At 41.5% G+C, this 15,685-nt stretch overlaps 1 protein-coding gene across 1 annotated transcript; it reads left to right on the top strand.

Annotated features, from left to right (window-relative positions):
• The first annotated feature begins 1,579 nt into the window (after window positions 1-1,579).
• Window positions 1,580-15,283, top strand: LOC143289971 (eukaryotic translation initiation factor 3 subunit G-like). The gene is made up of 10 exons (XM_076599252.1): window positions 1,580-1,609; window positions 1,706-1,752; window positions 2,875-2,969; window positions 3,736-3,795; window positions 4,657-4,761; window positions 6,385-6,516; window positions 9,824-10,004; window positions 11,413-11,546; window positions 14,128-14,234; window positions 15,098-15,283. Coding segments are annotated over exons 1-10 (882 nt in total). The 5' UTR covers window positions 1,580-1,607; the 3' UTR covers window positions 15,117-15,283.
• Window positions 15,284-15,685: the final 402 nt, after the last annotated feature.

Raw genomic sequence — 15,685 nt, 5'->3', positions numbered from 1 at the left:
CCTTGAGTGGTGTTCTGGACGCTAGTCATTCATATGAGACGATAAACCGAGCTCCCGTGTGCAGCATGCACTTAGCGCACGTAAAAGAACCCACGGCAACAAAAGGGTTGTTCCTGGCAAAATTCTGTAGAAAAATCCACTGCGATAGGAAAAACAAATAAAACTGCACACAGGAAAAAATACAAAAAAAAAGTGGTGGCGCTGTAGTGTAGCGACGCGCTCTCCGTGGGGAGAGCAGCCCGAATTTCACACAGAGAGGTCTGTTGTGATAGAAATACAAATACAAATATATAGTCTTTTGGATGAGACGATAAACAGAATTGGGGTCCATGTGCAGCACACTCTTAGCACACCTAAAAAGAGCTCAGCAGGCGACAAGGAATTGTCCCTTGGAATCTTCTCTAGAAAAAATTAATTTTTTTATGGTAAAACGAATACACTTGCAGACATTAAAAAAAACTGTGGTGATACACTCTCGCTGGGGAGAGCTGCGTGAACTGAATTTCATTCAGACAAATCTGTTGTGACAAAACAAAGGAAAATAAACAAACAAATACAATACAATACAATACAATACAAAACAATACAATACAAGCACTCAGTTTTCACAGAGTATTAGAGAGAGAGGTGGCTCAAGTATCAGACAACCGAAAACACTGAACACAAGCTTGACATCAACCATTATAACTGGCACTTCTTTAAGAGTATAGGGTCAGTATGTATTCCCTGAATGCCCTCTTTTCCTTTTCATATCAAGGCTCCAGGCAAGGGCTCACCAAGCTGTGCTGGATGTAGGTTTAGGCGGAGAAGGTGTGGCAGATTGCACGGATTTATAAATATTTATAAGTCTGTTTGTCAATCCAATTATAATTATAAGTCTGTGGGTCAATCCATGTCCATACAGCATCTTTGGGGGATCTCTTCTTCTGCAGTGTGCTGTCTTGTTCGCTCCTGTCCACAGTTTTTCATCACATTCACGCTGGCTGGTGAATGGTTGAGGACTGAGTGTAGAAAAGCACTGACACAAGTGCTTATTTGTTATCAACAACGTTAAGTTGTTTTTGTCTTTTCATAACACAGGTTCCTTAAAATCCAGTTTGCAGACCATGCACTATATAGGCTACCATTTACAAATCAACATTCTTCCATTCAATGAGAATGCAAAAAAAAAAAAAAAAGCAATATTGATGCACAAAGTCATTACTGGCTCTGTACCGCCTACTATTACAGAAAGTTTCCCAACAATACTTCACAAGTCAGGCCTTGTGTCGAGTGGAAGCTCCTATGCAAATATATTGGAACCATTCACCGTTGTCTAAGAGTCAAATGGATCACAAGCCATACTAAGTTATTTACCCACTTCTTTCCTTAACTTCTTTTTTCAAAAAAGCTTTTAACGTTTTTTCTTTGTGTGTGTGTGTGTGTGTGTGTGTGTGTGTGTGCATTGTAGTGATAAGGGCAGTATGAGTGTTTTCAGGATGCACGCTTCAAGCACACAAACACGGAAGCCAATATGGCTTTGGCAACGTTTGTTTCCCTTCGAACTTCCCGTAGTAAAAAGATAACATGTGACATCATATCCGCTTTATTCCATACTAGAAATAACCATGTGAGTAGCTGCGAAAGTGTCTGTTTTCATGAAATGCAAACTTATTGAGTGTCTGACATTGTAAGTATAATTGTTTTATTTTTTATTCTGTTCCAGGGCCACTGGGAAAAGTTGGGCAGAACAGGTTGACGAAGGAGACGATGGTAAGTTTATAGTTTGTAGGTTCGTTCTTCGAAACGTTCATCATAAGCATATGTTCGGTTTGAACGTTGACTTTCACTTTCAGACTAAAGTCGTCTTCTGCAGATGACAATCGTCTGTAACGTTTAGGCAATGAACAAAATGTGACCTTAGGCCTAAAATCTGGCAGTTACTGACAAAAAAACAAACAAAAAACAACAACAGACGTTACAAACTAAAACCAAGGGTCACAGGACATTGGTCTGTTTGGGGTCAGATTTGCAAAGTTGTTGTGTTTGTCGTCTTTTTTTTTTTTTTTTTTTTTTATAGTTTGTTGTTTGTTTGTTTGTTTGATAATTTACTATCATGACAGGTATTGATGTTGTTAACTGAACCATGTAAGTAATAGCTTGACAGTCCTATCTCTGTTATTGTTTGATGACTTGTGAATAATACAGCAACAGGTGTTTGTGGTATTGTTGAACTGCAGTCTGAATATGAATTGATACACTGAGCCATCAGTTTTGTTAATCTTACAGTATATGACTGATGATTATACTATGACACACTAACAGATATTTGGGTTATTTTTTAACTGCAACTTGACAAATATCATGGCAGGTATCTGTGTTTCTTTTTGATTAGAGCATGTGTTTTTGTTAAAATGTTGGACTACAATCTGAATCAGAACTGATACACTGAACCGTCAGTTTTGATAATTAATCAGTGTATAAGTGACTAATTATTTAGTAATACTGTGACACGCTGACAGGTATTTGGGTTACTGTTTGACTGCTACATGACTGAGACCATGACAAGATATTTGTGCTATTGTTTGAATGCAACATGTGACCAATATGACATAAATTTGTAATATCATCATAGTATAATGTGTGAAAGATAGCACATCATGACAGGTATCTGTGGTAATACTAATAGACTGCAACATATGACTGACTAATAAGTCTTATAAAGACAGGTATTTGTTTTATTGTTTGACTTCATTCTGTGACTGATGTCATGTCTGGTACATAAATTTGTGTTATTCAGCGTGTTGTTGAACAGCAACATATTACTACCATAATAATCATGTGAGATATTTGTGGTAATTTTCTTGTGCAACGTGTGACAAATAATCGTGACAGGCATCCTGCCGCCAAACACAGAGGAGTTTGATGAAAAGAAGGGGATGAAAAAGATCACAGAATACAAGTACAATGAAGATGGAAAGATTGTCAAGGTGAGCGTCTGTGAACGTTTTGAACAGGTTACTGATTGTTGCCTTTTCTTTCAGCCCCATGCATCCCAGCCTTAGAGGAGTGTTGCTTTTACAGTGTTTCAAATCCAGATTGTTTCATGGTTCTAGCCACACCATGGTCATGTTCTTTACTTGTCTTATTGTCCGTGGATCAGAGAAAGATGTCAGTGTCATGATTAAAAGTATGTTTTTGTGTACTCTTATTCTGTTGTTACCTAACTTACCATCTCATTTTGTGTACGAGAGCGTGTGTGAATTTGTGTGTTTGTGTGTGTGTTTGTGTGAAAGAGTGATTTCATTGGTTGTTAAGTTCTTCTTGCTATTGTTTTTTTGTTGTTTTTTGGGGGTTTTGGGTGTGGGTGTGTGTGTGTGTGTGTGTGGATTTGTGCACTGAAACTTGAATTGATCAGTTTTGTACCAGGGAAAAATGTCTAGAAACAGATCATGGAGTGTTCTCTGAAGTCCTTTTGAGTGTTTAGTTGTCGTTGTGACTGTCATTTAATCCTCAACAGTTCTAGTCAGTTTGGTTTCACATTTGAATAAACTGAGCACATCACAGACATTTGTGTTTATCATCAAACAAAATGATTGTGACAGGTTCTGGTTTGGAAAATGCATGTCAAGGCTGCCCAATAGAAGAGTGAAAATAGAAAACTCTTACTTGCATTAAAACTGCAGTCTTCTACTCCATGTCATAATACCTCTTCTCAAATTAGAGATGAATGAATCAAGCACTTTTGATTTGCAGACAGTCAAGACGTATCAGACAAAGACTCTGAAAGTGTCCAAATCCATAGCCCAGAGAAAGGTGAGTTCACAGAAAGCAGCTGTGGTGTTTCATGGTAAGGATGAGAAGCCTTTGGCTTGTGTGTAAAGTATTACAACAATGTTAGATGTATTGCAAAATTGCATTTTGTTGTATTGTATTTTAACATTTGGTTGATACTAATGATAGCGAGTTTGTTTATGTGCTCTTGTGTGTAAGTTGTAACATCGTGTGTGTTTACAATATCATGTCATTGCCAACATTGCATGCTTCCATGTCACTTTTCATTTCTCTTTTCCTGTCGATTTCCAGGTAGCCCTGTATAACAACCACAGCAGAAAGATGTTGATGAATGAATGTAAGATTTGTGAAATGGATGGGTGAGAGATGTGGAATTAAAAAATTGTAAAAAAACAACCACCCCCAAAACCACCAAATAAAAAAACAAAAACAAAAAAAAAAACATTGTTTGTGTATGTGTGTGTGCATGTTTCCCAGTGTCTCTCATATTTCCTCCGTTACCAGACAAGTTTAAAATCACACACCAACACTAGTTTTGCACACATTTCCAGGCATTGCCAAACTTGATTTCTACATATCGTATCTTGAACACAACATTTAATTCAGAAAATGTATACTTTTGGTAGGTTTTGTGATGCTTGGTGTGGGTTTTTTTTATCTTAACTTATCCCATCCCACTCAAACCATTCCCTTAAAAATACTAAATATATGAGGACTACTCATAAACCCTCCACATATATTACAAATGATACATATGCAACGTTCATGCAAATAGAATTAATTCAGCTTCCTGGGTCTGTCAGACATGAAACAAAGTATAATAGAGTATAAGTATGCTAAGTTTTTGTATAAAATTATGACATGCACATGTTTGTTTTGCAGACTTGGAAAAAGTTTGGTGCTGCAGAGCGAGACCCTCCCGGTCCCAACCCAGCCAACACAGTTATTTCTGAAGAGATCTTTATGCAGTTTGTCAGTAGTAATGAGGTAAATGTATTCTTGTCTTAGGAGAGGAACTTGTGGGTGGGAGTATGTCTGCATATAATTATGCAGATTTCCTTTTGGGCGTTTCTGCTTTTAGAATTTTTTAATATTTGTTAGTTTTGGTAGGAAGACATTTGCATCCATTATACAGCCATACGGTTGAGTTGCAGAAGCGGTTTTAGCAGCGCTTTGTTTGCTTAGCAGTAAGAAGTTTCGAAAGTCTACACTTATCCCATAGACATAGAGAAATTCTGAAATTAAGCTTCATCATACATCATGCTTTGATCCACAGACGTAGGGAAATTCTTCATGGAAAACAAACTTACTCCATTGACTTAGGGAAATTCCGAAAGGAAAACAGAGTGCTGCTAAGATCACTTGTACAACCCAGACCCCAGCCACAAGCTTTCCAGTATTTTAAAAATTAGTCACTTCCCATCTGTGGAAACTACACTTGGGCCAATGGAAGGTGTTGAAATTTGGGGTGGGGGCTTGCAGGGAACTGAGTGTTTACCGCCTGAATGTTTTATATTCTCTGGGGAAAAAGAGAGACAAGAACAATGAAGTTGTTTGTTTTTTGGGGTTTTTTTGTTTTTGTTTTTTGGTTGTTGTGAATACCTATATTCATTGATTTTTGACTCACTTGTGAAAACAAAGTGAGTCTATGTTTTCTACTTTTTGTGATTGTTTGTTTGCTGTTGTTTTTTCTTGTCAGTGATTGTGTGAGTATTACTGTATAAGTGTATTACACAGGTTTCCATGTTTTGCTGATTTCCATATTGTCCATATCGGCATTACTAGTGATTCCATCTCCCCCTCTATTGTACTTTGTTCCAGTATTTAGCTGCAGCTAGACCCTGGCCCATAAACTTTTTCAGTATTACAAAAACAAAACAAAAATTAGTCACTGCCACCCGTGTGATGGTTGGCAGTTTTCAGTTTTGGGTAATCGTGACAGTTAATAGTGCTGGCCATGGCATAGTGATACTAGTTCTATCAGTACAGTGGGTGTCTGTTGTTCTGTTTGATGGGCGCAGTAACTGAGTGATTAAAGTGTTGGACTTTTAATCTGAGGGTCCGCGTGGGTTTGAATCTCGGTAATGGCGCCTGGTGGGTAAAGGGTGGAAATTTTTCCAATCTCCCAGGTCAGCATGTGCAGACCTGCTAGTGCCTGAACCCCCTTCATATGTATACGCACGCAGTAGATCAAATATGCTAGTTAAGGATCCTGAAATCTCTGTCAGTTTTCTTTGGGTTATGGAAACAAGAACATACCCAGCATGCACACCCCTGAAAATGGAGTATGTCTGCCTACATGGCGGGGTGAATAAACAAAACAGTCATACATGTATCAAAAATGTTACATGTCTGTCTGAGTGTGTATGTGCGTGTGCCTGAAATCTGAATGACGCAGGAAACAAATGATGAGCGCCCACTGGCAGCCGTAAGTCGGCTCTACCCAGCTAGGCAGCCAGTAGGGCAAATGACCCCTTGTTTGTAAAGCGCTTAGAGCTTGGTCTCCAACCTAGGGTAGACGCTGTGTAAGTATCCATATCGTATCACATCATATATCATATCATATATATATCATATCATATCATATATATATATCATTCTGTGCAACAGCAAAAGCAGCCGGATGATGATGATGACCCGCTGAGCAAGCTGAAGAACCAGAAGATCGTGCAGTGCCGCATCTGCAAAGGGGACCACTGGACCACCAAGTGCCCTTACAAGGACACCCTGGCTCCGCTGCAGGTGAGTTCACTTCACAGGGCGACGTGGTTCGCATCCACTATGATGCCAGCTGTCTTGCCACCCCCCCCAGCTGGTTGCGGTTTTGTTTCAGTGTTGCGCCAAATGTCAGAATTTGTTCTGACAAGTTCATTTTTTGGCTGCCTCGGGTCAGCCACCTGCTGCTTGCTTGTTCTTATTTCGCTTGGAAGTTTTGTGAGATGCATGGTGTAATGAGCTTGTGTTGGGGCTGTGAGTCGCACTGCTAGTCATGTGTTGGGGTAGTGAGTCGCACTGCTAGTCATGTGTTGGGGTAGTGAGTCACACTGCTAGTCATGTGTTGGGGAGGTGAGTCGCACTGCTAGTCATGTGTTGGGGCGGTGAGTCACACTGCTAGTCATGTGTTGGGGTGGTGAGTCACTCCACTAGTCATGCGTTGGGGTAGTGAGTCGCACTGCTAATCATGTGTTGGGGCGGTGAGTCACACTGCTAGTCCTGTGTCGGGGTGGTGAGACGTATGTCAAGTCATTTGTTGGGGTAGTGAGTCACATTCCTAGTTATGTGTTAGGGTAGTGAGTCCACTGCTAGTCATGTTTGAGTAGTGAGTCATACAGCTAGTCCTGTGTTGTGGTAGTGAGTCATATTCCTAGTCATGTGTTTGGGTAGTGAGTAGCACTGCTAGTCATGTGTTTGGGTGGTGAGTCACTCCACTAGTCATGTGTTGGGGTAGTGAGTCGCACTGCTAGTCATGTGTTGGGGTGGTGAGTCACACTGCTAGTCATGTGTTGGGGTGGTGAGTCACTCCACTAGTCATGTGTTGGGTTGGTGAGTCACACTGCTAGTCATGTGTGTGGGTAGTGAGTCACACTGCTAGTCATCTGTTTGGGTGGTGAGTCACTCCACTAGTCATGTGTTGGGGTGGTGAGTCACACTGCTAGTCATGTGTTGGGGTAGTGAGTCGCACTGCTAATCATGTGTTGGGGCGGTGAGTCGCACTGCTAGTCATGTGTTGGGGCGGTGAGTCGCACTGCTAGTCATGTGTTGGGGTAGTGAGTCACACTGCTAGTCATGTGTTGGGGTGGTGAGTCACACTGCTAGTCATGTGTTGGGGTAGTGAGTCACACTGCTAGTCATGTGTTGGGGTGGTGAGTCACACTGCTAGTCATGTGTTGGGGTGGTGAGTCACACTGCTAGTCATGTGTTGGGGTAGTGAGTCGCACTGCTAGTCATGTGTTGGGGTGGTGAGTCACTCCACTGGTCATGTGTTGGGGTAGTGAGTCATTCCACTAGTCATCTGTTGGGGTGGTGAGTCACACTGCTAGTCATGTGTTGGGGTGGTGAGTCATTCCACTAGTCATGTGTTGGGGTGGTGAGTCACTCCACTAGTCATGTGTTGGGGTAGTGAGTCATTCCACTAGTCATCTGTTGGGGTAGTGAGTCACGCTGCTAGTTATGTGTTGGGGTGGTGAGTCATACTGCCAGTCATGTGTTGGGGTGGTGAGTCACATTGCTAGTCTCAGGTGACGAAGCCGAGTCAGGGCAGTTGTGTGCGCACTGAACCCATGTTGAGCAGACTTACCTGCTGATGGGTTTGCCTCAACAGAAGACTGAAAAGAACGTGATTATTTTCTTGGATACATAATATAGTGTATGCCGATCAAACTGAGGGTTTGAGAGTTCCTAAAAAAAATTCAAAATGTCCCCCAGATATTTTGAAACTTCCTAAAAAGGAGTTTTAATTACACATACCCAACTAGTGCAGACTCCGGCAGGGGTCTGACGTTCCTGTCCTGTGCAAACTACTATCTGCCTATGCGGAGAAGACGAAACTACGGCCGATAACCTTCCGGAAGTAGGTAACCTCCCCTTTGTCCCGCTGGCTAGCGCCCTCTTTTTCCGGCAGCCATCATGACTCCTGTTCCTGTGCTCTTCATACGGCTAAGTTTTTTTTTCGTATTTTCTGCCTGTCTGTCGATTCTCTTTTCTTTGCGCTACATTTATCAGCACAGCTGTGGTCCACAGACCTCCCCCACAATACAGCTGCAGACCTCTGTCTTCTTTGCCCGCACCAATATCCTTAGGCGACACAGTACACTCTACTTTCGTCGAATTCTGCTTGGCGTTCCCAAAAAGGAGTTTCAAAGGGGTGGGCATCTCTGCTAGAAGGCTGGCACTGTAACCAGGCTGTGTGAACTGGACATTTTTTTTGTCCACCTCTGAACTTGAGTATGATAATTGTATACATGTTATGAGTGTGTTATCTCCGGTATATTTTGGACTTTGATGTCATTTGCAGAATTTCTCACAGCTTTTTTTTATGCTAAGTTTTCCTTTTGTTCTGATTGAGCTTGTGGTTTGCAGGTAGGTTTCCACACACCCTGTTTCAGTATGATGATACACTGGTAGGTCACAAATAAACTGAAAAACTTGGTTACATGTACCAGTGCAAGCAGTATTTTGTTGTTGTTGTTGTTGGATTTCCGATGCTGTATACTGTAATCAGTTGTTCAGAAAAGAAAAATCTGCCATAATCATTGATTTACACAAGCGCGCGCGCACACACACACGCACACACACACACATTCACCTGCAGTGACTGTCAAAAAACACTCGCCAACTATGTATTTCAGTGCATGCGTATTAGATGACCATTTATTTCTTTGTTCCCTCTGTTCTTTGTTGTGTCTATTAATCCTTCCGGATTTTATGACAATAAATGAAGTCAAGTCACACAGATGCATACACACACTATATATATATATATACACACACGCACATTTGATCGGGATCAGCGGATGTGTAACATTGTTTAATGAAGTTTATTTCATCCTGGACGTTGACGCTTACCTGAGTGTTGTAATGTACAACAAGTTTTGTTGGTGTGAAAATTGATATATATTAATAAATAACTCTTTAAAAAAAAAAAAAAAAAAAAAAAATCAATTAGAAAACAACTTTTTTTTTTCCCCAGTGAAAGGGTTTATGTTATACTCACTCACCTTCATATCATCAATGTCCATTTTTGACGGGCACAACAGCTGAGTGGTTTAAGTGTTGCACTTTCAATCTGAGGGTCCGGGGTTCGAATCTCGGTAACGGCGCCTGGTGGGTAAAGGGTGGAGATTTTTCCAATCTCCCAGGTCAGCATATGTGCAGACCTGCTAGTGCCTGAACCCCCTTCGTGTGTACACACACGCAAAAGATCAAATACCTTTGTCAGTGTTCAGTGGGTGATGGAGACATGAAAACACCCAGCATGCATAAACCACGACAGAATCATCAGCAAGTCGATGTTAATCATGTAACGGAAAGAAAATAAATGTGTCTGCAGGAGAAGCTGTCAGAAGAGCCAAGAAAGGCAGCAGAGGAGGCTCCAGCGGGCGGAGAGGGGGGCGGGGGCGGGAGGTCTGGGGGGCCCGGTCCCAAGACAGCAGGCGGCAAGTACGTGCCTCCCAGCCTGAGAGACGGCGGGGGCAAGGGGCGGGGGGAGTCCATGATGTCGCAAAGGAAAGGTAAGTCTGTATGGCAGATACTTACCTTTAATTAGAAACAACATATAAAAACAATATTTCAAACCATGTATGGAAATATAATACAACTAAGTTAGATGTTGAAAAAATGGTGCAAGTTGATGTGTAGGGATGTGGATATCTGTTACTTTTTTCTTTCTTTTTTTTTTTTCTGAAGACTAATTCAAACATTCTCAGTTGTTTTTACTTAGAATGTTATATGTGTATATCAATTATATGTGGTGTTTTTGGGGGGTTTTTTGTGGGTTTTTTTAATGTTGTTGTTTGTTTTTGTTTTATTTCCCTATTGTTACTATGTTTTTGTCAGATTTGTCTTTTCTCTTTTCCCAATATATGTATTTATTCATTTATGTCGTCATGTCAATTGTCCATGTGTTACAAAAATGGGAAAATAAAAAAAAGCTTAAAAAAAAAGAAGAAAAATTAAAAAAAAAAAAAAAGTCTCTATGGCAATGATCTAGACTTAGAAGATTTCTTAACGCCAAGTATACTAACTCGCCCATGCAGCAAACCCAGTTTCGCAGTACTATGTTCAAAAAGAGGCAGAAGAGAGTCCATGATGTCACAAAGAAAAGGTAGTTAACTGGGCATTTTCACCCACATTTTCCAGCAAACTTTTTTTTTTTGTTTTTTGCTTTCAGTTTTTCCAAAATTCACGAAGATGGGTTGTTGTTGTTTTTTTAGAAAGAGCGAAACTTAAAATGATAACTTTTGTAATCTCTGGATTTTCTGTCAAAATACATATACATAGAGAGAGACACACAAAGAGAGAGAGAGAGAGGGAGAGAGATTGAAAGATAATAGTTTCTACAACATAATATTGAAGGTAAACAAGTGCAGGTGTATTCATATACATATGTTTTTGGTGTGTTTATGTTTATTCCCACATTGGTCATGTCCATTAGTTACCTGTGAGTCTTTATCTACCACCTTTCATGTTGATCTGCTTTTCTTTAATTTTCTTTCCATACTTTTTTCTTTTTTCTTTTCCTTTCGTTTTTTGTTGTTGTTTTTTTTGTTGGTTTTTTTGACAAATGTATTGTACATTTACTGGATCATTCCTGCATGCTTTGTATACCTCCTTGAAACAGAAACTCAGTGCATTGATCTTCTCTCTCTCTCTGTGTCTCTCTCTCTCCCCATTCCCACCGATCTTTCTTTCTCTCTCCCTCTCTCTGTCTTTCTGCCCCTCCCTCCCCCCACTTTCTCTTTCTCTTTCTCCCCCTCCCTCTCCCTCCCTCTCTCTTTCCCCTTCTCCCTCTCTTCCCCCCACACTCTGTCTTTCTCCTGCACCCCAACCCCCACTCTCTCTCTCTCTTTCTCCCCCCTGCTTTCTCTCTTTCTCCCCCTCTCTCTGTCTCTCTTTCTACCCCTTGCCTTTCTCTCACAGACGAGGCAGCCACAATCCGTGTGACGAACCTGTCAGAAGACACACGGGAGTCGGACCTGCAGGAGCTGTTCCGCCCTTTCGGCCCCATCTCCCGCATCTACCTGGCCAAGGACAAGGTCACCGGGCAGAGCAAGGTGATAATGATAAAAATGATAATGATGATAACAGTAATGATAATAATGGATACTTATAGCACACTATCCAGAAATCTGCTCTGGGTGCTTTACAAAAACACTTTCGTTTACATAACACATTACATCAGTGTTACGTATACACACCAAAATGTGACTAACAAACTAAACACACACACACACACACACGCACATAAAATGCATACATACATTTTAACATACATATGTACCTAATACCGATGGTGACATTTATGTTGTGCTTTCAAACCTCTCATAGTGCTTTGCAATAGCATATCAGTCGAGCACAGGCTTGCATACACACACGCATGCACACACGCACACAAAAACACACACATGGAAGAAACCTTTGTTGACCCATAGAATAGAGATAAGGGATGAAGTGCTTTGATTGTGTGGAGGCTGCTTGAAGAGGATTGTTTTAAGATTTTTTGAAAACACATCTTTTTGAAAACGCCTATCCATGGACCTTCCATACCTTTTCAGTTATAAGCCATGCAAACTCACTCTCTCTCTCGTTGTGTGTGTGCGTGTGTGTAATTATGTAACACGCATAGTCTCTGAATCTGTTTTATATTATTGTGTGCTCAATCATTATTTTTCTTCTTCTTTCTTTTGTGAGTTATTGCGCGTGCGTGTGTGTGTTTGATGTTTATTGTAAGGCTCTTTGAATTCTCTTTAAGGGAGGAAAGCGCTCAACAAATGTCCTTTTTTTTTTTTCTTTTTTTTTTTTTCTAAAGGATGTGAATGCAGTCTTGAAAGAGAAACCCTGGACAGCAGCTTTTTTGTGTGTGTTTTTTTTTGTGTTTTATTTTTAAAGTGTTTTTGGCTTGTTTTTTTTTTTCCATTTATAATGATAACTGAAAATGACGTGCACATATGCAATGTAAACACCTGGTTGCATTATGAACATACAAGTGGATGCATGCATGCACATGCACACTCACTGTATATCACAGCACACCACATCACACAAAATACACAGAATCAACGGTAATTTTTTGTTTTTTTGTTGTTGTTTTTGTTTGTAGTCCTCTCCATTTACTTCTCCTATCCCCCTTACACGCATGTGTACGTTGGAGTTAAACATGAACGCGATGTTTAGTTTCAGTTTCAGTTTCACTTTCTCAAGGAGGCGTCACTGCGTTCGGACAAATCCATACACGCTACACCACATCTGTTGAGCAGATGCCTGACCAGCAGCATAACCCAACGCGCTTAGTCAGGCCTTGAGTGCATGCTTACATATTTGTGTACCTATGAAAGTGGATTTCATTTTACGTAATTTCGCCAGAGGACAACACTCTCGTTGCCATGGGTTCTTTTTCAGTGCACCAAGTGCGTGCTGCACACGGGACCTCAGTTTATCGTCTCATCTGAAAGACTAGACGCTCAGTTTGATTTTCCAGTCAAACTTAGGAGAAAGGGCGAGAGCGGGATTCGAACCCACACCCTCACGGACTCTCTGTATTGGCAGCTGAGCGTCTTAACCATTCTGCCACCTTCCTCCTACACGATGTTTAACTAAGCTGTAAGTGCTGCAAAAGAAACAGCTGCTTGCACAATTAAGTAGACATCAAGACATGCTTAATCTTTATTTATTTCTCATTCTCAGGTTGCAACTGATAGGAAAACAAATAAAATTGCAGGCAGGAGAAAATACAAAAAAAAAAAAAAGGTGGCGCTGTGAGTGTAGCAACGTGCTCTCCCTTGGGAGAGCAGCCTGAATTTCACACAGAGAAATCTGTTGTGACAAAAAGAGTAATACAGATACATGTTCACTTGTGTGTTGAACATATTTCCATCTTCCATCGAACACTGACATGGACTGCAGGATCTTTAGCATGCGTTTTTGATGTTCGACACGTACAGATGCACAAAAGGGGCTCAGGCATGAGCAGGTCTGCACATATCAGTTGGTCTGGGAGAATGGGAAAATCTCCATCCTTAACCCACTGAGTGAAGCCAGGATCTGAGCCCAGGACCCTAGGAAAGTCCAGCGCTGTGCTCTAACTCTTGCAGCTGCTGCACCTGTCATTCTTACCCTGAACAGAACTGTTTGTCCTTTCCTCTCCATCCATCCTTTTCTCCAAAGATTCATCTTTTTTTTTAACCACGCCTCAGGATGATTGCTTTCTTTTTTTTTATTTCTTATATGACAGTCAGTCATGTTCAGCTATGACCATCAGAACAGCAGGCGAGGTAACTGCTGTCCCGACTGTTTGGGCTAGAATTTGATTTTAGTGGAGAGTTTCTTGCCTGAGTTACATCCCCACTCTCTCGGCCAAGAGGGTCTTAGGACGGTCGGCGTTAGGATGGTTCCCGAAGGCCAACTAGGCCCCAAAGCTGCAGCACAAAGAGCCAGTGCAATTTGTCTCCTAGTTTGAGAGTCATAGTCCTTCACAAAAGACTAAATTGTAAATGATTTCCCTTTGCTATGGAGAAACCATTGACAATACAGCTCTCACTTTGTTGTTGGCCCAACTGTAAACTTATATCAATCTGTGATGTAAGCTGAATTTTTACCTATAAGTGTTAATTTCATCGTACAAGGTCTTCTCTGCAGGGTTTTGCCTTCATCAATTTCCACCGGAGGGAGGACGCGTCACGTGCCATCGCTGGTGTCTCTGGTTTTGGCTACGATCATCTGATCCTCAACGTGGAGTGGGCTAAGTGAGTATTGCCTCGTGTGTGTGTGTGTGTTTGATAGTTATTGATGTTGATAATTACATTCTTGTTCTTCCTTTTTTTCTTTTTTTTTTCAAAATTTTTTCTCAAACAGATCTTGGAACGAAATAAATAGATATGGTCTTGTGTGTGTGTGCATGTGTAGTTCTGTGCATGTGTGGGGGTGGGGGGTGGGAAGGGGTGGAGGGGGGCAGAAGCGACTTTAGTATTTTCACTCTTATGTGTTCTTTCTAAAGAGTTTTAGAAGGTTCCAGGAGCCTGCTTGATGAACATGAACCGTGTTCTTTCCATTTTGAAAGCATCAGGGCCACTCCCCCCCCACCCCCCACACCTGCAGTGAAGGTTATATTTCTCAAGAAAAAAACACATGCAATCCAGTTCCACATAAGGTCATCAAAATTACAAAAACACTTAATATCAGAAACCAGTGAAGCATTACACAATATGAACAACTTCAAGGAATGTACCTGAACACTGATAGGATCACTTCACATAAGTTATATCATTCATTAGTCATTATTCAAAGGATTAAATAAAATTAATTTTGCATACCCCTTCTCCCAACACACAACCACACACACACACACACACACACACACACACACACACACACACACACAGGGACACATTAAAGTGTTATCAGAAACTCTGCTTACAAAGTCAGTGTGATCCACAAGGATGACAGATTATAAATGTGAACTGCAAGGAGACGAGACGGATCTGAATGTCAGTTCCCCCTACCCCCTCACCCCCCTCGACCCCACCCCCATTCTCTCCCGAACAAAGGATTCTGAGGTCGCATGCAAATGAAGTGGGGTCACGTAAACGCGCCCACCGTTGTGTTTCAGGCCCTCTGGTCAGCAGTGATGACGCCGGCCTGACGAGAGAAGAGCAGCTCCCTCCCTCCCTCCTTTTCACGGGGTCCTGACAACAGCTGATCCTGGCAGCTGTGCTGTGACTGACATCCCCTGAAACATCAGCACTGTACAGCACACCAGATGCAAAGTCATTGTCCATGGCTGTCTGTCCATGGCTGTCTGCAAAATCCTTGTCCATGGCTGTCTGCAAAATCCTTGTCCATGGCTGTCTGCAAAATCCTTGTCCATGACTGTCTGTCCATGGCTGTCTGCAAAGTCATTGTCCATGGCTGTCTGCAAAATCCTTGTCCATGGCTGTCCTTGTCCATGGCTGTCTGCAAAGTCCTTGTCCATGGCTGTCTGCAAAATCCTTGTCCATGGCTGTCTGTCTATGCCTGTCTGCAAAATCCTTGTCCATGGCTGTCTGCAAAATCCTTGTCCATGGCTGTCTGTCTATGCCTGTCTGCAAAATCCTTGTCCATGGCTGTCTGTAAAATCCTTGTCCATGGCTGTCTGTCTATGCCTGTCTGCAAAATCCTTGTCCATGGCTGTCTGCAAAGTCCTTGTCCATGGCTGTCT

This window comes from Babylonia areolata, chromosome 14 (assembly GCF_041734735.1).
Source record: "Babylonia areolata isolate BAREFJ2019XMU chromosome 14, ASM4173473v1, whole genome shotgun sequence".
Classification (NCBI taxonomy): Eukaryota; Metazoa; Mollusca; class Gastropoda; order Neogastropoda; family Buccinidae; genus Babylonia; species Babylonia areolata.
The sequence above is the reverse complement of the archived record's forward strand: the minus strand, read 5'-3'. Positions and strand labels throughout refer to the sequence as shown.